At 52.1% G+C, this 22,039-nt stretch overlaps 1 protein-coding gene across 1 annotated transcript in view; it reads left to right on the top strand.

Moving 5' to 3' along the window:
* The first annotated feature begins 508 nt into the window (after positions 1 to 508).
* LOC144146000 (TNF receptor-associated factor 4-like) overlaps positions 509 to 22,039 on the top strand; it is a 62,038-nt gene continuing 40,507 nt past the window's right edge. The window contains exon 1 of the mRNA XM_077677900.1: positions 509 to 826. Coding sequence (XP_077534026.1) covers positions 713 to 826 — 114 coding nt within the window. The 5' untranslated portion in view covers positions 509 to 712. The remainder of the gene's footprint in view (positions 827 to 22,039) is intronic.

Genomic DNA, 22,039 nt, shown 5'->3' with positions numbered 1-22,039 from the left:
TAGTGCCACTAGTAGGCGCTCGTGGCGCATCCGCCCCACTTTCGTTAATGCGTGAAACGTTTCGATGCAAATGCTTACACGCGCAGCAATATTTTTACTTTTTATGAGTATCCTTATTACTACTTAATGCATAAACGGCTTCTGCGTATTTGTTTTTTGTTTTTTATTTTTGTGTGACGTCACCGGAAGTTTTGGTGTTACGGCGTTTTGGAGACGGAAACACGCGCGGTCAAGCGCCGACCACCGAGGGTGAGGGTAAGGGGTCGGAAACGGAGGTCGCCAGATGGCCGTCACCTAGACAAGGCCCGAAGTCTGCGTCGTGGCGGAAAACTTAATCGCTGAAACGCCGTTTCGCCATTGGTCGAATTCAAAAAACGGAACGGGAGATCGGGCGAGGTGACCAATGGGAGTGCGGGAAGGACGTGCGGGGTGGGCTTACATGCTACGTTACCGAGCTGTTGTAGTCGGAAGAAGGGGAGAGCGATGAGAAAGAGAAGACTGAAGAGGAGGAAAGGTCGCTCGACGACTGACTCGCTCCGTCGCCGACGGTCGGTCGCCGCCGCCGCCGAAGCGGCAGATGTTTCGCTGATGCCGTGTGGTGCGCCTCGCTCCGCCGCTCCTCCGTGCTTCTCCCGTCCCTGGTGAGGCGGGGCCCGTGCGTCTTGTGGTTCCATCTCCGGGTGATCTGGCGGCGGTGTGCGCTGTTCGTCCCATGATGCCGTCACGAAGGGGTCCAATGCTGGACGACCAGCTCATTTTGCCGGCGAGGCCCCCGGCAGCCAAGAGGTGCCCCGTCTGCAAGGCCTTCGGATCAGAGAGGATGCAGGTGAGACCGGGTCTGGTAGACTACTGTCTCGACCGGCGGCGACCACACAAAATATAAAAGATAACCACAAGGAGTTTTCTCTGGCTTATCTTCTGATAGACTTTGATTTCAACGTCCTCAGAAGAGGGTCCGTGATTTTTTCCTAAATTTTTTCAGCTCTTTTTTCTGTAGTGTCATTTGTGACAAATGCGACTCGGTCTTGCCTGCTGCTCTTAATGTCGACAGTGCTTCTTAATACTAAATTTCTTCGTACCCCGCTTATAATTTCGTGTCATCACTTCAATGTCCCTTTTCACCCTGTTCGAACCACGGTTGTAAGCGTCTCATGCCCATGCAAAGTACTGAGGTTCCAGTACAGTATGAAAGCAATAACAAGAATACAGGATAAAGCCCACAAGGTTCAAGGTGACAACGGAGCTTTCTTGCTTCCCAACGTTATCGAGGATAAAAATGACAGCGTAAGTAACAGCACCGGCGAAACTGTACGCTTTTCTTGTACGTGGTTGCAGAAAGTTAGTCAGCCATGACACGTACTTCGTGGAGACTGTGTGCAGCGAATGAATGAAAATGCTGATATTTGTGTACGCTGTGAGTATACACAATGTAATAGAGCTCTTCGCCAAAGGCAACGCACGTGTAGAGAAAACGTGTTTCGGCACGTTTGCGGAAACTTCTACGTTTTTCCACCTCATCAGCGCCGACTGATCATGCCTTAACACGTTCGGGCGTGCTGCCTAGCGGAGGCTTGGAATTTCCGCAAACGCTTAGCGCATCCGCTACTACCTTTGATGCAAGTTTACAGTGATGGAATGCGTCAATCACTGGCGGATCTAGGGAGGAATGGGCCCATCTCTTCTTGCTTTCCTCGAGGCCCTCAGTTGCACCTCCGTACTCTCAGGTCTACTGTCGAGACATGAATGGCCTCAGAGTAAGTAGAAAGTGAACCTAAAGATTATGATAAATGGGGCACGTCCAAGTGATATGTTCATCCGTCACTAATTTACCACATTTTATGCTGTTTCCCATGTTTGAATAGGGGCGGCATGATTTGAAGGGGGAAGGGGGGGGGGTGTAAACGGATTGTTTAGTGCGCCAGCCTATGGGCCTGGCGTACGGTAACTTGTTCCTCGCGGATCAAGCTTTGAGGCGAAATTCGGAGAGTTGTGTGGTGATAGCCTGCTCCTAGTCCGAACCTCGGTCTGCAGTATTATTACACCTGTCATAACCTTGTTATTAAAATCTGTTGCGTGGTTTCTGTGTGCGTTGCCAGCAGTTGCGAGCCGTGACACGTCGAACATGTGTGTCATTCTTATCTACTGAACCAAACGTGCGCATGCAATAGCGCTCTTAACTCGGTCACAACTCGATGCGTTCATTACGTCACAGAGCCTCCAACCCCACCGATACCTCCATTAGAGAATGAAGACTTGCTATGTTCGACATATATACAACAATATCGATGCGTCGCTAAGAAAACGCAAAGGGTATACCGTAGTTTTAAAGGGATAAGCTGCAGTGATAGTATTAAATTAGCACCTTTAACGGATTTTTTGGGAAAGCGAAACAGGCATGAACGTATTGGCATGTTCCATAAGTTAGGGACCCAGAGTGTTCAGAGGGCAGAGGGGCCGATATGTCCTTAAATGAGAATTGCAAGGGGCCGTCCCCGTGTGTTCATGATGCTGCCCTCATAAAGTATGCTTTGAAGCTGCCAAAAACAGCATTGGGATAGTAATGGATGGGTTGTTGTCCAGATATGTCTGCTGTTTACCAAGTTCCGTTAGTCGGCGCTTACCCCTTTTTCAACTCATCATGCAGGAGAAATACAGGAAAACATCACTGAGAAGTGTGCGACATCATTAAACACTTCGCCTCAATAAGCTTATGTGTGTAGCCCAAAGCATCGCTTTTCGTCCCAATCCCAGTCAGTTGCAGCAATACGACAAAAATATCAGCTGTGCTAATGCACGTCCGTTAGCCTTCCACTTAAGCTTAGATGTAAATTCGACGCGTTCCGGCTGTCACATTTGTGAAGATTTAGTTTCCCGATCGTTTTCATCGAAGCACACCAAAACCAGCAATATATTTCGTGTTGAAGAACAGCCGACAATTTTCACTTTCTCCAAACGCACACGTGTTGTGGCTACATTAGCCGCTCTCTCTGATAATGGTCGTCTACTTCACCGTCCACACATGCACTCAATTGTGTACAAGGCTGCCAGTCGCTGCACGTATCTTCCACAGCCATGTGTCGTCCGGAACCAATAAACGCGCTGCCATATGCGGACATGCTAAACTGTACACATATACTGCCATTCCCGTTTCACTTACTCGCTCATATACGAAGGGCATGCGTAGTGCATACACCAGCAGCGTATGCCAACCAAGGCTAATTATTCTGGGGAGTAGCGTGTGGCCCCTTTCGTCCACACAGCTGCAACCGCGCAGAAAGAATACCCTTATGCGGCGCTGCACGTGGCTTCGTTCTATTCACACAAATTACCAAAACATCCTGCGGAGCATCTCTTCGCGCTCTTATCAATGCACCCCAGCCCGCTCATGTATGTAAACCCGCAGCTCGGGCAGAAGTTTATGAGCGATGTGCATGCACTCTCAAGGGGACAAAGTAAAATAAATGGACCCAGCTGCGGGCTGCCTTTCGCCCACAGGAAGAAGAGAGGAGGTCTCGGCTGGCAAACTAAGCACCACCCACGTGAAAAGGCTTCTGCGCTTCGTCAGATGCGATACCCGAAATCCGCTTCTCTGATTGGCCGCGGTCAAAGTGACGTCAGTGGGAAGTAAGTTTGAACAGGAAGGTAACAAAGGGGGGGCTTGTCGTTGGGGGTGCTGCATCGCCGGCTTCTGTGTTTGCTTCGCGTATATGCATTCAGTCATCCATCCATACATGCGGGAGCGTGCAGCACGCGACATGGGGTGGGGGGCATGCCCCTGCGGAAGCCCGCCGACCCCGTCGTTCGGCCGCGTTCGGCAGTTGTTTATATGCGGCGCTGTTTCGCGTCCGGCGCTTCCCGTTCTCGAAGACGGTGATCGGAAGGGGGGGTGCCCCGCCCTGTACCCGGGCTACGCGGGCTGGCAGCGAGAAGCAGCAAGCTTTCTCGTGCCGCCGAAGAAATGCACGCGCGCAAACTATCGAAGCAGCGCACCCGCTCTTGGCGATGGTGCCGGAAGTGAGCGTTCAGGGGCGCGGTAGCAGCCTTGTGCGCCGTTAGGGTATTTCTTTTGAGTCCGACAAGTCGGATCCAACATGTCGGGTCCGACTTGTCGGTCCGACACGCGAGTTTGTGTCAGACAGACTGGTAAAGAGGGTGGCGGCGCGGATGGGCTTGAAAATGTGACCATTTGACACTTTCATGCCTGGCGGCTAAGCAAGGAGCGGTCGATAAGACGGTCGAAGGGCGCAGGTTTTTTTGGCAATACTCCTTGGTGGTGGATCTCCGAATGACATGTGTTTCCTGCCTGTCTTTTTATATTTTTCGCCGTGGATTGTACAGCGTGCTGAGGATGCATATCAAGTTTCGACGCATTTGGCGTGACGAGGGTGCGCCAAAAAGTCTAGTATATGTTTCGCATGTTTATTGAGCACGCATCTAAAAGCGGCCGTCTTATTCACGGCAATTTGTATACGGGGCTTGTATGCCTACTGAGAGCACTTTCATTTCCGGCATTAGGTGCAAAAAAGAGTTGGAGCGTATGAGTTGATGAATCCTGGCTGTGGTAATTTATTTGTGGATTAATTTGAGCTGCGAGCTTGTTGCTGTAAAGTAAAAGCGATATAAACGTTGGAGTTTATGAGTCGACGATGCAGGAGAGCTGCAGAAAAAGCTGACGCCATGCCGGCTTTACAAGGCCGCAGGCCATGTGTTCGGCAGCAGCTATGTGTCCGGAAACATGTCGGCAGATAATGGGGGTAATGAGCGACGTCCTGAACTCGGGGTTTTTTTGCTCTAGTTTACATGACATGACGAAAACCGGGAGACGAGAACGTGGCCACTACACCGCGACCCCATCAGTCGCTTCCGCCCTGCGGTTAAAGGAAACGACGAGTAACTCTGCCTTCGAGTACCGGAAAAAGAAAGTCGGCCTCGTGTACAACGGCATGCCGTTGTGGGAGAAGAAACGCTCACGTCGATGCGGCCGGAAGCAGCACGAGCGAGAGCTTCCGGTGCCTCCAGTCCGCCTCGCAATAATATTTATCCTGCTTTTTTGTTTATCTTTGCCCCCTCGTCTTGTCTAGCTGCACGTGCGACCGTGACGCCCATTAGCGCGTCTTCGCGCCTTTGACACGGCTGACGACGCCACTTGCCGTTTTTCAGTCGAAGGGAAAACCGCGCCAGACGCTCGCTGTTAACGAAGTGCGGCCGGCGTGCGCATCGTGCTCCGAGCGCACGTGCTCCAGTCACGCCAGCCAGCCGACTTCTTTGACTTTCTAATGGTGGCGCAGCCTGTGCGTCAAGTGTCAGCGCGGGAAACACGTTTTCGCGGCAGTCCACAGCTGGTATAGTTGAGTGTGAACCGCGCGGGCTCCTTTGCCTGCTTTTGAGTTCCGGGCACGTTTGGTTTAGAAGTTTTAACTCTCGTGTGCGTCTCGCGGTAAATATAAATGACTATACTTACGCGATGGTTGTAAAAAGAAGGTGAGAAAGCTATGTAGCGCGCACCTGAAAAGCCTCTACAATTTATAGTACCTTCTTTCTGCTTCCTCTCGACGGGAAACGCTTAAGGCGACGTGAAATGGAGCGCACTTCTTGCAAGGCGAAGTTTTGAAATAAATTAGCACGTTTACGCTCGTTACGGTTTCATTCCTGTCCGTCAGTCCGTTAACTGTATAAGGTGCGCAAAAGGGTAGGGACAAAGATGGGACCCTGCAGTACACCGCTCCCTTTTACCTCTGCAAAAGATGCAGGCCGCTACACCAATCCCGATGCCGCATAGTATTTCAGTCAGAACTACACTAAACCTCCGGTATAACAAAATCGCTTTATTGTTGAAGCCTTCTACGGGGCCATCTGCGCCACAGGGAGAGTAAATCACCACCGCTTTTTACAAAGCATCGCTTATAACGAAGTCAGTTTCCCATCCCCAGGGTATCGCTTTTGGACGTCTTACTGTATCATCACCATCAGCTTTTTAATGGCGATGATTATGATATTCAGATATGCTTCCTAATTTCCACGTGCATTTATTTCTTTCTGTGAGACAGCTAGGGGTACCTGGGTAGTATTCGTAATGTCACCCTCCGCGGTTGTTCAGTGGCTAAGGCATTGCGCTGCTGTGCACGAGGACGCGGGTTCGATTTCCGGCCGCGGCGGCCGCTTTTCTGATGGAGGCGAAAAGCAAAAACGTCCGTGTGTTCGAGATTTCGCAGCACGTTAAAGATCACCAGGTAGTCAAAGTTAATCCGCAGCCCTCCACTACGGCGCGCCTCATCGCCTGTGTTGCGTCGGCGCGTTAAACCCTGCAATCAATCAATAAATTATTCGTGGTGTCGACGTGCGATCCAGGAACTCCAGCTAGGCGGGAAATTCAATCCGTGAGGTGTCCAACCTCCACCGCTTGAAGTCGAGCCCAGCCGACGGGGCTCACCAAAGTTAGTATGAGTGAAACTACGCCATTATTCCGCCGTTGATATCCCAGAGTGCTATATGAAAGTTTACTGCGCGAGAAAGCGATGTTACAGGATGCCCTGGGTTCTAACGTATTTGCCTCCGACACAAAGCGGCACCCACATCGCCATCCAGTACACGGGCGTGTTTCCCAGCAGCCAGCGAATACTCACGGCCGTTTCTCCAGGGTGATTCAAGTAGAGTTGTCGCCGGGTTTTCCACAATACGGGCCATCCTCATTTGTTAAGCATTTCTTTTTTGTTCGCTCATACCAATAAATTCTGTTACTAAGGGCAACTCAGTCTTACGTCGCCACTCCCGTTCCCTTCGCTCGCCCACAGCCCAGAAATACGTCGATGGCCCTCTGCTCCTCCAAGGCCGCACCGATGCCGATCCGTACGAGTCATAACTCGCTACTTCTGGGAACGCTAGACTGTCTCGAGCGCGCAGCAGAGATAGAAGAAAAGAAAAATTACGTCGCCAGCGCGACCTTCTCTGTTTCACGTATAAATAGCGCGCAATGCTGACGAAACTTTCTGCCGCGGCGCTTTACCACGGCGCCCACTTATATATAGTGGCATATACACGTACACCACAATCGATGCGCCTATGCCGAATGGCCGACCCTCTGGCCCCTGCTGGGTTCAACGCTCCGCACGGAGCCCGTAAACACGACTCTGTGACCGGCGCTGTTCCACTGAAGCCGAGCGGCGGCAAAGGTATACCACCGAAAGACAGAAGCGTCGCCGCATAGTTCAACCCCGATTCTCTATGGGGCCAGGATAATAAACATGTCGTTCCTCTTGCGAGAAACGCTTCGTTCGCCACGGGTTTTTTTATACGGTAGAGAGATAAACGGGGAAAAGAGAATCAGTGAGTATAGGAGGAATAGTGAAGTCGTGACGAAAACGTTAGCTTCCGGAACATGTATTTGCAGTAACCACTCGGCGCTATTTCTCTTCTTCTATGGATTCTCAGAGATGCTTCTGTCGTTAAGTATTCTAAACTGCCATTTTAAACGCAACTTCGGTTCTGTACGGCCTCCCCGCTGTTATTTGCAGGGCCTCTCCAAAGACTGCAAAATATCGGCGCCTCCTGCGCCTCACTTGTAGAGAGGTGAATGCAGGATCGTCTGTGAGGTGTCCATGGGGCCATTTTCGCCTTAAGCAGTAAACGTTTTTTACAACTATGCCCTCGCAGGTAGTGTAATTGATGGCATAAAGAAGAACATGCTTGTTCGCGACATATCAGCTGCTGCAGCCGGTAAAGCTGACAGTTACGGTGCACGCTGCTTCCTCGTGTGCTTTTCCGCTAGCCAGACGTGGCACACACCGAAAAAAGGCAAATACATCGAGTCTCAAAAAGCGCCTTCGTGCACTGAAGTGGTGCTTTAATAGGCCAGGAAAGAACACACCGAGAAGAGCGCACATTTTTTTTTTATGTTTCGTAACACCCAAGAGCAGGCGGAGTACTGTTGTTTTTGAGTTCTTGCTGTTCTCGTTTCTCTTTATTTTTTTCTTTGCCTCTCGAACAGCGTCAAACGCTTCAGCCTTGCCGTAGTCGCCCCCCCCCCCCCTTCACCCTCGCCTTCCCCCCCCCCCCCCCTTTTTTTTTTTTCATTTGCACAATTCATAGTGGACGTTGCTAGATCCTTCAATCGGTGCACACTCCAAGACGTGCCTCCAAACGTTTTCGGCAACCTGGACATGGGTCATTTAAATAAAGTTTCTTTTTTTTTCTCTATCTCTCTCCAAATGTTTTGTACCACGAGAAACAAGCAGGAATGAGCGTTCTACGTGACGACGCGACGTAACGCGGCCGCGCGCGACATCGACCCCTTATTAGTGAGCAAACTATGCGTTAATATACACTCTGCGGATTTATTTAGGCCACCAGTACAGGACCACAGGAAGGTGCCGGAACATCGACTCGTTGGCGTTTTCGAAAAAAAAAAAAAATCCTGCAGCCGGGGCTGAGATATATGAACTGCAGCAGGATGGAGAGTTGGGCGAGTTGGTAAAGCGGCATGGTTGGTTGGAAAGAGCGTGTTAAAACAGGATCACGAAGAAAAGAACCGGACAGGACGAGCGCTAGTTGAAAAAGAAATGTACTGCAGCAGGATGGAGAGTTGGGCGAGTTGGTAAAGCGACATGGTTGGTTGTCCTGTCCGGTTCTTTTCTTTGTGATCCTGTTTTAACGCGCTGTTTCCAACCAACCATGAGATATATGACCCGCCTCCTCGGGCTCGGCCCCTGCGCGAGGGTGGTAAATACTACAGTTCGACTAAATTCCCCTGAAACATTCTTTTGTTTCCACCATGAAAGGCCGAGCTATTGTTTCGGCGCCGGAATTTCCCAATAGGGCGTTCAACTTATGAAACTTAGCCCCGAGTTCTTGCTCGCCAAGTGGTTTGAGGTTCGATAGAAGCCGGTTACAACATGTTAGCGCCTCAATTGTGCCGTCTTGCAAAGCTCTGTCATTGCTCAATACTCTTACACCGCGACATGTTCTAACCCCGCGTGGACCGGCATTCCGCATCCCAGTAAGTGTGTCACGACCTACAACGAGAAAGAAAAAAGAAAGAAGCAAGAAGAGAGAGAGAGAGAAAAGGAAAGAAGGAAAGAAATAGACGCGAAAAGGAAAGATGAAAACAAAAGGAAGAAAGAGGAAAGAGGAACGCGGGAAACGTGTCTAAAAAGAGAGGGAAAATAAATGTGGCGGAAAGATTCAAATTGCTCTTGATGTCTCGCTTTCGTAACACACCGGCACTTACGCGAGCCTAAGTGTCACATTACAGGCACGAGAAAGCTGCGCGCGTTTGAAATGCTCGTAACGGCTTTCGTATCCTCGTTCGCGAATAAAATCTCCTTTACACGAGCTACCGCACCGTGCGAGCGCCCATCCCTGATGTCGTAGTCACGCATCCCGCATCAAGCGTCTGCCTCACTCGGATCGTGTACAGCATTCACTGGGTCATCATGAATGCGCACGCGGCGTGCGGTTTCGAAAAGGACAATCCCTCTCCGGAAGCCAAGCCCGTGTTACGGCGCGCTTCTTTTATGCTTCGGCTTTCGTTTCCAGAAGCGACGTAACGGTAGCCGCCCCGTGGTCGTTGTTCGCTCACTCTTTTATCTCGTCGTCACCCGCACCGTGGTCGTTGCTGCGCAACCCAAAGCGAAGGCGGAACCGCGAGACAAAAGGTTGCTTCAAATTCACTTTGAGGAAGTCTTCTCTACGCAGGCTGGAACGCGGGCCTTGTGTACTACACTGTGGGTTACCAATGAAAAACAGAGAGGAAGCAGCTTAAAAAAAAAAGGGGGGGGGGGGGGGGGGGAGGTAGCAGGCGGACGCTAAAACAATGGCCACTTTTCGAAGCGGCACCGCTGCGTGTGCGCATGCGCCGCAGCGCGCGTACCCGTTCGCCTGGCTTGTGTAAAAGAAGGTACGGGGTCGTGGCCGATGACCCCTTTGTGTATCGGATAAGTTTTTATAGCTCTAGTGATGTAACTTCTAGACGACGTCGTTAGCGGCGTTGTGTCTGTTGAGGGCACGGATAAGTGCTGGCCCTAAAGTGTAACGGATACGCTTCGGGTTATGCCTGGTGCTATGCAGGCGCGGACGAGTGGTTGGCCAGCAGCCAAGCTGCAGGCACCCACGGCTTGTCGTGGAGGCCGTTCATGCCGGCTGGGGTCGCACGGAGTTTGTGGATCACTGCTTTTTACACAGGCATGTTCGCATGCGTGCATCCTTCGCAATTCTACTTGTATTTTCCCCAGCGTCAACGCGGTGTTTCCTCGTAATTTATTTTCCAACAAAGCAGAACATCCATCGTGTATCCCTCCTGTAGCGCCACGGTCGCTTTATATGTGGCGGCATTTCGCGTGTTCGGCCCTCCCGCTTCTTCGTGTGTCCTGAAAGAAAGTCAGTCGCCTTATCATCAGTCTGCGAAGGAAAGTTTGATATCCACCTCAAAGCAGCCGCGCGGCTACAAAGGAAGGCTGTACAGCTTTCTCAGAAACTTCGCAGTTGAGAAAGATCCGTCCTGGTCCAGGACGAATTTGGCATCCACCTCAAAGTAGCCGTTCGGCTGCTTTGAGGTGGATGGCATATTTTTCTTCTAAGAAACTTACTCCACCTTGGGGATTTATCCTAAATCTGGTCGATTATCATCAGTCTCTTGCAGTCATTGACACAGTATTCATAGTGTTTGTAGTATTTTATAGACAGCATTCGTTAAACGTAGCGTCACTGCTGTATTGATCACTTCACTGCGTATCCGTTTCTGCTTGGAAACGAATGCGCCGAAAGCACTTGAGGAAGCTCGTGTGGAGCCGTGTATACAGCAGCGTACGGCTCGCTGTACCCTGGGTTTTGTACAAGGTCCCGCAAAAACAAACAAAAAAAGACATTGGACTGTATAGCGGAAACTGTTTGAAACTTTCTGCAAGAACCTGTCAAACGGCAGCTCCTTATTGTTTTTCGAAGTTTTTTAAGGATTTAGAACCTATAGCTTACGTCGTGAACAAAATTCCAGCAAGCAACGTTCTTCCTATCGCGGCGAAGTATTCTCGTTTTCAACTTGACCTACGCTGCCATAAACATGTTAAGTCAAAAAACGTTTGTCCTTCAAACGTACGTCTATTTTTCAGAGGGCTGTTCTACAAGGAAAAAAAAACGCCCCCGAAAAAAGAAGAGCCGAGTGACTCACGACTGGGATCAGCCCGTCTCTGCAGGTGCCGTGTAGTCTGGCCGGTGACGTCATAGCATTCATTCGGCCCATACAGCACACGCCCGCGGGAGCTTTCGGCCTGTGCACCCTGTGCACGCTATTTGTGACGTTCGGAACTCTCCCCAATGATTCCCCAACTGGCAATATTGCATAGTGCACGAGGTTATGAACCAAATATGCGTGACAGGATGGTATGATAGGTTGACCAGTCACGCGTAGTGATATTGTTTCCCGTTTCCCCACGGTCCCGGGTTTCTCCGTACTGTTAGAAGGGCCGTGATGGCAAACTTCAAGTCTGGTTTATTAGCAAGACTGCTTTGTTCTGATAATAATGACCCCAATGTTATCGCAAACATGAAGTAAACGATTGAGGTGTTAGGAAAAAGGCCATGAATTGGTGGCGACTCCCTGGTAACTTTCCGACGATTTTTATGCGATGTCACAGATTTTTCTGTGCGATCAGCGGCCGCCCAACCTAATTCACTGCCAAGAAACACGACTGGGGCGATTGAAGTGGGGCCTCTTGTTCCGTTTCTTCGTATCACTTGCATTATAATGGACAGTTAATACACGGATGGACGTTGTTTTAGTGCCGGCTCACCTCACTCCTGTCCATATTACGTAACTGTAGCGCGAAGTTTGAAAGTGTTTAAATGCTTCTTCCGCATTGTGTTTTGTTAAAAAAAACATCTTTCGTGGCTGGAATGAAGCGTGGTAAATAATCAAAGGCTACTTGTTTCAAGTTTAACAACGTTGATCTTGTCATCATGGCCCATTTAAAGGAGCCATGAAGAGAAAACAAAAGTTTGTTTTATTCGAAAGATTAGGTGTTTCATAGTACCCCAAGCGCTTTCCCGGAAGCAAATGATGCTTTATTCACTGAGAAATAAGGCAATTTAAGCCAAAATTTTAAATCTCCCGCTAAAATTGCACATTTCGTCACGTGAACAATGGCGTCATACGAGCCGGTCCATGAAACAGATACTTAGTATGTCGACTCCATATAGCACCCACACGCGGGAGTCGACCAAGACGGCGGCCATTTTAAAAATACTAGTAAAACCTAGTAGACCCGCAGCCCTAAGTCATGGAATCGCCTGATCCAGAGAACAAACCTCTCGCCGAGGAGCTCGGGCGGGCTTGCATTTAACAACCTCACACCACTTGAACGCTCAATGCTTCTAAGTGCACGAGCGGCAAGAGTTGTGGGATACGCGGTGGGCGGGAAAGCGACCATTCCGCGATAGCCACAACAGTTCGCCCAGCCGTCGGCACCGCTGCCTCGTCAGCCCCGTCGCGACGGACGAATACAGACTGGTACGTATTTGCCGTATTTTCAATTTCAGTAGCAGTATCGCTTATGCCAGTTGGCCGGTGTCGTGTATGGAAAGCCGTTCGCTCGAGCTCTCTGCTCCGACCAGAAAGATTCGAGCGTCAATGCGCGGTGTGTACGGCAATTTTTTTCTCCAAGGTCAGAGCGCTTTGATTGCGATTTGACGAAGTCGGCGACGAGCGCCAGCATGTCCGGGTCCCTGCCGTAATCACTTCCTCGGAAATGAAGCGAGCACACTCGTACTTCCTTTAGCTCTCTTTCTCCTCCGGTTGCAAAGTTCACAAAACGTAGCCACTTGCTTCGCCGAGGTTCGTCGTTGGGCGGCACATGAAAGGAGATCTCACCGGCGGGGATGTCGCACTCCCTCGACGATTTACCCGTACTACATGGGCATTTCAAAACACAGCAAAGAAATTTCATTGTAAAATACTCGAACAAACTGAAGTTTTCAGTGGTTGTAAACTGTAAACGAGCTCGTAACGACAGCAGCAAGCCAACAAGACCTCCATACCGAAACCTGTACGACGAGTGGCACTATCTCGTTGCTGCTCTGTGTTCCTTACTCCCCTTGTTTCTATTTTTACCTTTGCTGGTTGGCGATATGACGGCCAACCTCCTGTGAAGGGATTACGATACCAAGCAAGGTCGCGGCTGTGCGTGCTGGGACGGTTCGTTGGCCCCGAAGAGCCTTGAACCCGAAAATTCGTCTGCGCGACGGTGGCGACGGCGAGATGTCGAGTTCGGCTGGCGGTAGTTTCGTACGCATTGGCATACACGCTTGCGTGTTCGTTCGGAACTTCAACCGTTTACTCCACCGTTCTTTGTCATAAAAAGAATGTGTATAGTATGTGTGATGGAACATACCCGCGAAGGGGAATGACGCCACATTCTACGCGAAAAAGCCGAAGCTCAAGGCCAAGCGCCTGCTGATGAGGTGGAAGAAGAGGTGAATGAGGCACGGGCGCAGGGAGCGAGACCCCAGCCAGGGAACGAGGCGGACTGAACGGGGCACGGCTCTGTGCGACCTCAGGGCGAGACGTCTGGTCTACGTGCCACAGTGAGGCAAGGCCGTCGCCAGTCTCCGCTACGGTTCCGGGCGTCGCCGCCAAGGCCCGGGACATCGTCGCCAGCACGGGCCACCGTCGACCGGGCTCCGGCGTTCCGAACAGCGCGTGACCGGGCTCGAGGCGGGAGCAAGGCCGTCAGCGGACCCGGCGGAAAGTCTTCTGGCTACGGAACCTGGGCATCCAACCTCAACGACGCGGACACCGCTACGAGGGCGACGTCGGCACCCGCGTCCCATACAACCGATGTGAGCGTTTCCTGCCCCGGGACGTTTACGCGGGGACGGTGCGCGGACTTTGTAGTTGCGGGCGCTGCAGCGGACCGCGTGGGCTGTTTTATCATCTGAGTTTCCCCTAACGCTTTGTGAATTCCCTTTGTCATTAATTCAACCCTCTGTGCCGTCCAGTCTGTAAATACAATGTCATCTCCTCATCCGCACTAAGAGCGTTCCCTCCGTTTTGTGTGATCCGGCCCATTTCATTACAGTATGTTTCACGGGCATTTAGCTCGCTATGCAAACTGTAAGCCCTGCCTAACATGCGTTTGCTTTTGCCGGCCTCCGCCAATCGCAGAGCATTCTCGAGTGACATCATAGGTTCTGTTGCGGAAAATGAGCTGGTGGGTCGCATGGTCACTTCCTTTTTTCCTAATTATGTAGCTTATTTGAGCGAAGTTTGCGTTATAAGTGGTGTCGTTATGGTTCTAACGAGGCAATCTTTCGAATGAACCAAACTTGTGTTTTCTCTTCATGGCTCCTTTAAGGAAACAGTGCCGCGGCAGATGGCTTTCAAGGTATCTGACTCTCTGCCAACGAGGCTAAGGTCAGGAAACGTGACCGGCGCCTCCGCCACAGCTTTTGTGCTTTACCAAGACGCGTATACGTATATATACAGGTAAGTGAAGTATATAAAGGAGGGCCCACTGCCCGTTTCAGGCCACCGGGAACCTCCCGGTCGCGCTTGTCTGCACGTGTCAGCCGCTGCAGCGTACAGGGCTGGACCTACACTTCACCTTTTAATTGCCGGCATGTCTCACAAAAACCACGGCATCAGGCGCCCGTGCGAGGCGGATGTTGCGTGGGCGAGTTCGGGCGCAACAAAGAGCGCCAAGTTTAAAAAGAAGAAACAAGAAGAACTGGGTATCGGCGAATATATACCGCAGGGGATATAAGGTCATCGCCCACACGGGATGCGTGCCGCCGCATGCTGCCTCGTTCAGCCTCGCACGAAGAATCCCGGACTCGACGCACAAACGCTGTTGCTCCCTGCAGCGTACAACGGGAACGACGGCGTGTGCCCTGAGATCTGCTGTACGCTGCGTGGGCTCGCACATTGGGCGCCGTGTTATAAGCGTTCGGGCATATTTTGGTTGTTCTCTTGAGCGCGTAAAGTTTTGTCCTCCGCGACCTGGCGAGTTCGATCTTTTATGATGCTTCGGGTCCTATGTCTTTGGTTGAGAAGATAAGGAGTAAAATATGGAGGTGTCAAATGGAAAACGGATGTTTGTTCTGAGTACTTCGGCGGACACTGTCTAAAGGCCGATGACAGGGCACCGAGACGTGCGTCCTGACTTAAATGCTTCAAAGACCACAACTTTTCTTTCATTCTAAACTAACAAAAGTTAAGGGTTCTGCACGAAGGCAAATGAATTCAATCCCTTACCATCCTACAGTATTGAAGACAAGTTCTTCGTTTCACGCTACTGCTTAAGTGTTCGAGTCGGAGCCAGAGGTCGACGTTGAAAACATGTAGGTCGGGAGCCTCAAGTCTGCGGTCAGAACGCTGCTGCACGCCACGGTTTATGTTTACACCTCTCCGCATTCCTTTAAAATGAATACTTTCCGTGGCGTGCATCTTCCCGTTCGTACCGTAATGTCCGTACCGAACTTCGTGCACACCCACTCTGGTTATCAACTCGAACGCAAACAGTACTCTCCGCGCAGCTTGTTCGCGATGTGTCAACGTCCAGATGATTGCTCAGACCGCCATCGGCGCCACATTTCTCGGAACTGGGACACCATCGACCGCCGTGGTTTATTTATCTCGACGGCGCCGGGTAATAGCGGCGGAAGTATCCTCTTACCGAGAAACTCGAGTTTATTGCTGCTAAACGCCGCCTTTCGCACTGACGACTCTGTAAGTGCGATCGACCACGCCAGCTGTCGCGAAGAGGCGCGCTGCAGGCGTGCTCCAGGAAGGCCTTCGTGTTCCGCAAACCAAATGGCGCACCGTCCACGGAGCGCAAATAGACCAACTCGGGAGAAAGTAGGACACAGGTGTTGTACTAGAAGGGCCGAAAACACGCCGTGCCAACACAAGGGCGACTTTGCCAGCAGACAACGGCGGGAGCAGTACGTGTGTGCACCTTCCGCGCGCGTTCAAGCATCAAGCGGTTGCGCGGGTGGTGGGGCCGTGTGTACGTCAGCGCGGAAAGTACGGACCGATTCACCATTAGTCGCGCACCTCACGTCGCCGCGGCAAAGCCCTTCGCGGCCTCGCCCACGGCGCGAACGTCGAAGACGTCGTGGCGTAGGTGGCGTCATCGCCGATCGACCGCGTGCCCTGGAGACTTCTTATCTTTGGAACAGCTGCTGCTCTTCGCTGCATCTTCTGTGTCAGTGCGCCGCTGAATACTGATCGCAATGGGTGCACAATGCCGAGTGGCTCTGTAGGCGGTTTATGGCAAGCTGCGAGTGTGCGTACAGCTGGACCACTTTCGGAAAACAAACCAAAAGAAAGGTATCGTGGCAAGGCCGTGAAACGAAGGTCAGTCAGACTTAAGGTGCCTTAACATGCAGTGGGCCGAGTCGAGTACTAAATCGGCACGCAAAGGCAGCTAGAAACGAATCGGCGTGAAACACGCATGCGGAGTTGCATGCAAAAGCATTTTTTCGACCTATGGAAATTGCCCTTACTCACACGTAACGGCCTCCTACAACCTGTCCTTGATACTGTCATGTTTCCGAAGCCAGATGTTCTTTAAATATACGCACATGTTCAGTACGGATGTTTAGCTTAGGAATTCAGGCGTGTAATTAATTAACTGTAGGAAACTTTAACAACATGCGCAGGCTTCACACGGGTGCAGTGAAAAGGATGACTTTCTCTTTCGTCGGCCACATTTCAAAATTGTGAATTTTGTGACACAATCGACAAAATAGTCCGTCAAGCCCATCAAGCCACGCCAGTGTTTTTTTTTTTTTTTTTCTGCCCACTTCTTTCTAGGGCCTCTTTTCCCTACATCCCCGACCCCTAGCAGAGAAGCATGTAGGCGATTCCAAACGCCGGCAAAATTCTCTGCTTTTTTTCAATAAAGAGCCTGCTCTCTCTTTCTCTCTCTTACTCTCTCTCTCTCTCTCTTTTTCTTTCTTTCTTTCTTTCTTGTTTTGAGAGAGAAGAGAAGCGGGCAGACGGAGTAAACAGGAAATTGTCGCGTCTTTTTGCTAATTCGAACCGTTCATGTGTGGAAGACTTCACGAGAGTATCGATTAATACCATGTGCATAGCGTGGCGATATATTTTTCCCAGTTCATGTCATTACCTGTCCTCCACTTCTACTCCCTCCACTTCCACTCCTCCAGCCGAAAGTAGCTGGCCGTATCCTTTCCATCCTGCGTTGCGGTTGAAGACACCACCCTCCAGGCCAAGGGGCAACCTTCAAGTCGCCATGTTGACCAACTCAACTTGAGTAGCTTAAAATTATCTTTTTTCGGTGCCACCTTTAAATGCGCACACTTCGTGTGCCTTGTTCATCGTTCCTTCGAGGTGTCATAAATAAACGTACACCAACTTGCCGAAATGTTAATCGACCATATTTAGGGGAAATCCTCAAGATGGAGTAAGTTTCTACGAAGGAAAGTTTGACATCCACCTCAACGCAGAACGGCTACACAAAAGAAGTTGTAAAGCTTTCTCAGAAACTTCGCAGTTTGAAGAAAAATTTATCCTGGTTCAAGATTCGAACCCGGACCACCGCTTAACCAGAGCAGTCGCTCTACCAACTGAGCTAACCAGGACGCTAGTCGTTTGCAGCGCGAAAGCGAATTGATCAACAACTCGAAGTGATGGACAGGTGTTAATCGGCCAGATTTTAACAGCTGTTAATCGATTGAAATGTCAGTTTTGGCTAGCCTCTCTCCGTTCATCTCATCTCTCTCTTTTACACTTACGCACATCTGAGTTGAGAGTGGCATCTCCAAGTACGATACAACCCCACTGTAAGGTATACGACAGATTTCCGGACGACTACTGTGCTCCAACATCCGGCATCATCTTCTCGCCGGCATCGCGTTCTCTTCGACGACGAATGGGGCAGTGCCTTAGCAACGGACCCGTTCGTTCTTCGCGTTACGACCGGAAGCCGCATTCGCGGTCTCTTCTCCGATCCCAGGCTTTGTTTCCGGTGACGCGTCCGGCGCCGTTGTTTTCCCCCGAGTCATACGCATTGTAAGGGTCGGGTGATCCCGTCATTATTGCCCTAATTTCATGCCCAGGCAGGCAACAGGGCAACGGCCTCGCGGGCGTAGAGTCCCCCCCCCCCCCCCCTTGAGCGCCGTGTTTCGGCCTTGCGTGCCAGATGGAGGCAATCGAGGGAGCTGCTGGGTGGATGACCGCGCTTTGGATTTCGCGCGGCGGATGCAGTGTGCGGCCGGGCCGAAGCTAGCGCTAGGTTGAGGCGTCGGATATCGTTGTGCACGTGCGTTTGGTTTGAGTGGCGCGTATGGTTGCGCGCCCTTGGACGAAGGGCCCGCCACAGTGCAGGTGCGTGGGAACGCGGTCGGAGCGAGCGCGACCTCCTCCCCCGGATGCGAGGTTTCTTCGATTGCAAGCGTGCGCTCATCGGACAGACCGGATTGAGTTGTGGCTCGTCTCTGACGGGGTGCCGCGGGCACATAGCGACCAATGGCCTCAATGTATCCTCTTTGTAACCAACTGTAAAAAGTGTAAATACAAGTTTTCGTTTCGTCTCAACGGGTCGTCGCCTTCATCACAGCCGCAGCGCTGCACTAAACGCAGCGCAGGGCTGGCAGGAACTCCAAGGGTCACCAACGCCCGCCTCGCAAGGAGGCGAATTGGAGAAGAACGAGACATTACTGGCGCAGTCGACAGGATCCTGCTTGGCGAGACGACCAGGGAACGAGAACGGAGGATAGACGCATCGGCCACGGGCGGAGGGCTCTGCCAATCCAAAGAGCACGTGCCGAAGCGGGAAGGGCGAGTTTAACCCGGACTTGCTGGGTGCGATCGACAGCACCGGAGTCGTCACGACGCCGACGGAGGAGCGACGACTGGGTTGCAGCCAGGTGAAGGAGCACCTGCAGGCAACCGGAAACTTCAGGCGACTAGCGGAGCAGCTGGGAGAGTTGCGGAGGAGCGGCCGACGGAGACGGCGAGTCTTTGCGGTAGCGAAGGAGGCCGGCAGTCACCGCAGACCGACGGACTGTGAACGACACCGCCTCGGCGAAGGCGAAGGAGCGCCAACAGGCATCGCAGACCTGCCGAATCTGAGGGAGAGGTCGGACAGTTGCGCGGAAACGGCGGACGAGGCAGGCGCCACATCGGATCGACACTGGGTGAGTCCTTTTTGTCTTCCGCTGGGTCGCGATCACTGCCACCCAACAAGAGCCCGTAAAACGCATGCTCACGCGTTTTGCCCACTTGAATCCGGACAAACGAGGGGAGCCCATCATGGGTAACGAAGATGAAGGTGCGGAAGGGCGGAGTCCACCTGAGCCAGTGGCGTCCGACGCGGAAATGCAAATGAAAAAATTGGAAACTGAACTCAAAATCGAACAGGAGAGACGCTTGGTACTCGAGCGGCAGATCGAGCTTGAGAAACTGAAAAGGAGTTCTGAACCAGGCGTGAGCTCCGGCGACTCAGGCGGACAGGACACACGCAGCGAACTCCGGCATTTTTTAAAACTCGTCTCGGGAGTAGTGCCGAAATTCCCTTCAGAAGCGGAAGTGCCGATCTGGTTTGAGTCCGTGGAAAATACGCTTGAGGCATACGCCGCGCCGAGGGAGTTGTGGGGCAAAATTGTCTTTCCACTTATAGCGGAAAAGGTTCCCTTTGTTTCGACGCGGCTTACTCCATCCCAGCATAGTGAGTATGAGGTTCTCAAAAAGACAGTGCTGGAGGAGCTGAAATTGTCAGCCGGGGAATACCAGCGGAGGTTTCTTGGGGCGAGGAAACGCGCAAGTGAAGGGTGGAGACAATTCGCGACGCGACTCCAGAGTCACCTTCATTTCTACCTCGAGGCCAGAAACGTGAAGTCGTTCGAGGAGGTGATCGAGCTGCTGGTGGCCGACCAGCTAAAAAATAACCTGGCCGAGTCTGCGCTAGCTGCGCTACGTAACCCTTCAAGAAGGGGAAGGCTGGAAGAAGGCCTCAGCTTTGGCAAGCCTACTGCAGACTTTTGAGGATGCAGAGGGAAGGGACGGCGCAGCTAAGAAGCCGGAAACAAAGGTACGGCATGCACCGGCCTCGCAGGGAGTAACTTCAAGTGGACCGCCGCCAAAACCAGGCGCGGTGAAACAGAGCACCGACGTGCGAAAAAAGTGGGGAGCCTGCTTCGGGTGTGGTTCAAGAGACCACCTAAAAGCGAAATGCCCGCACAATGTCAACAAACTGACGGCAGGGGCCTCGGAAGGAAAAGGAAATAGCTTGTCGGCCAGAGTTGCAACGAATGAAGCGTGTGCAGGCCACAGCGAGCTTAAGCCCGTGAGCTTGGGCTGCCATGGCAGGAAGATCGACGCAATTCTGGACACGGGAGCGGAGATAACTGTCGTTAGAGAAAGCGCGCTGCCACCGGAGCTAATCGAGCCTCACGGGACAATCAACTTGACTTCCGCATTCGGAGAGAAGGTAGTGGCAAAGCTCGCGGTGGTTCCGTTGACGATAACGCGCGAGGTCGGCGTGTTTTCGGACATTAAAGAGGTGGTGCCGGTACTTTGCGCGCTGACGGACAGGTTGGTTTCTCAGACCGATTGTCTGCTCTCGGAAGAGGCGTGGGAGCGTCTTAGGGCGGGAGCCGAGATGAAAGGGGTGGTATGTGCAGACGGGAGCGACGTTGCGGACCGCACGGAGGGCGAACTAGCAAGGCTGGTAGACGATGAGCGGAGCGCAGAGGGCTCGGTTCAAGTTGCAATCGGTCAGGTTACAACGCGAGCAAAGAGTGGTCAGGACGCGGAAAGCGAGGAGCAGTGCAGTGAAACAACTCACGACGGGAATGGCGAGAGGAGCTCGTCGGAGAGGTTTCGGGCCGAGCAGCAGAGTGATGCGACATTGCAAGCTGCCTGGGAAAATGCAAAACGCGGAAAGGGACGCATGGTCGTGGTAGACGGCATTTTGTACCACCGAGACAAACTTCTGGGACAAGCTGTAATGCAACTGGTGCTACCGGAGAGTCGTAGAGGCGATGTATTGCGAATGGCTCACGAGTCAAACTGGGCTGGTCATCTAGGTTTCCGCAAAACGAAGGCCCGCATAAAGTACAGTTTCTTTTGGCCGGCTATCGAAGGAGACGTAAGGCGCTACTGCGCTAGCTGCCATGCCTGCCAGACAAGATCCGACTTGCGTACTGCCGACCGGATCCCGATAGAACCGCTGGCAAGGCCTAGGTACCCGTTTGAGAGAGTTAACGTTGACATCATTGGCCCGCTGCAGCCACCATCAGGTAGAGGGCACAAATATGCACTGTGCATAATTGATTTGTGCACACGGTGGCCCGAGGTAGTGTGTCTCCGCTCTCTGAGCGCTAGGGCGACTTGCGACGCCCTACTGAGGGTATTTAGCAGCACAGGGATACCCGAAGTGATCGCGTCCGACTGTGGGACTAACTTCACTGCTGAGTTAACACAGGAGTTCTTAAAGCGACTCGGCTGCTCCCCGAGGTTTTCGACCCCGGGCCACCCGGAGAGCAACGGCGCTGTGGGGCGGTGGAACAGGACGTTTAAGAACATGCTGTACCACACCATCCAAAGGGAAGGTAGAGACTGGGACAAGGCGGTGCCCTTCCTTTTGTGGGCATATCGCGAAGTCCCGCATGATACTACAAGAGTGTCGCCATTTGAAATGGTGTACGGTAGACCGCCTAGCGGACCGCTAGCTGTCGTCGAACGCGCTTTAACGGGAGAAATGCCTGCGTTAGCGGACCTTGGCCCGTCCCCGTCCGCTTACATGAAAGAACTGAAAGAACGTCTAGAGCAGGCAGCGCAAACAGCCGAACTGGTAGGATCCAGGCAGCAGAATGCTTACGCAAAGCAGTTCAACAAGCGGGCGACAAGCAAGAGCTTTCAGGAGGGGGACGCAGTGTTGGTGTTTGATGACGACAGGCCGGGTAAGATGTTCCCCAAGTGGAAAGGACCAGGTAGGGTAACCGAGCGGTACAGGGAGCACTCATACTTTGTCGAAATGCCGGAAGGAAACCGACGGCTAGTACACGCAAGCAAGTTGCGACCCTA

This window comes from Haemaphysalis longicornis, unplaced genomic scaffold, assembly GCF_048455015.1.
Source record: "Haemaphysalis longicornis isolate Haplotype H1 unplaced genomic scaffold, Haemaphysalis longicornis Haplotype H1 scaffold_7, whole genome shotgun sequence".
Taxonomy (NCBI): Eukaryota; Metazoa; Arthropoda; class Arachnida; order Ixodida; family Ixodidae; genus Haemaphysalis; species Haemaphysalis longicornis.
Note: the sequence above shows the minus strand (reverse complement) of the source record. Positions and strands in the feature narration are given on the sequence as shown.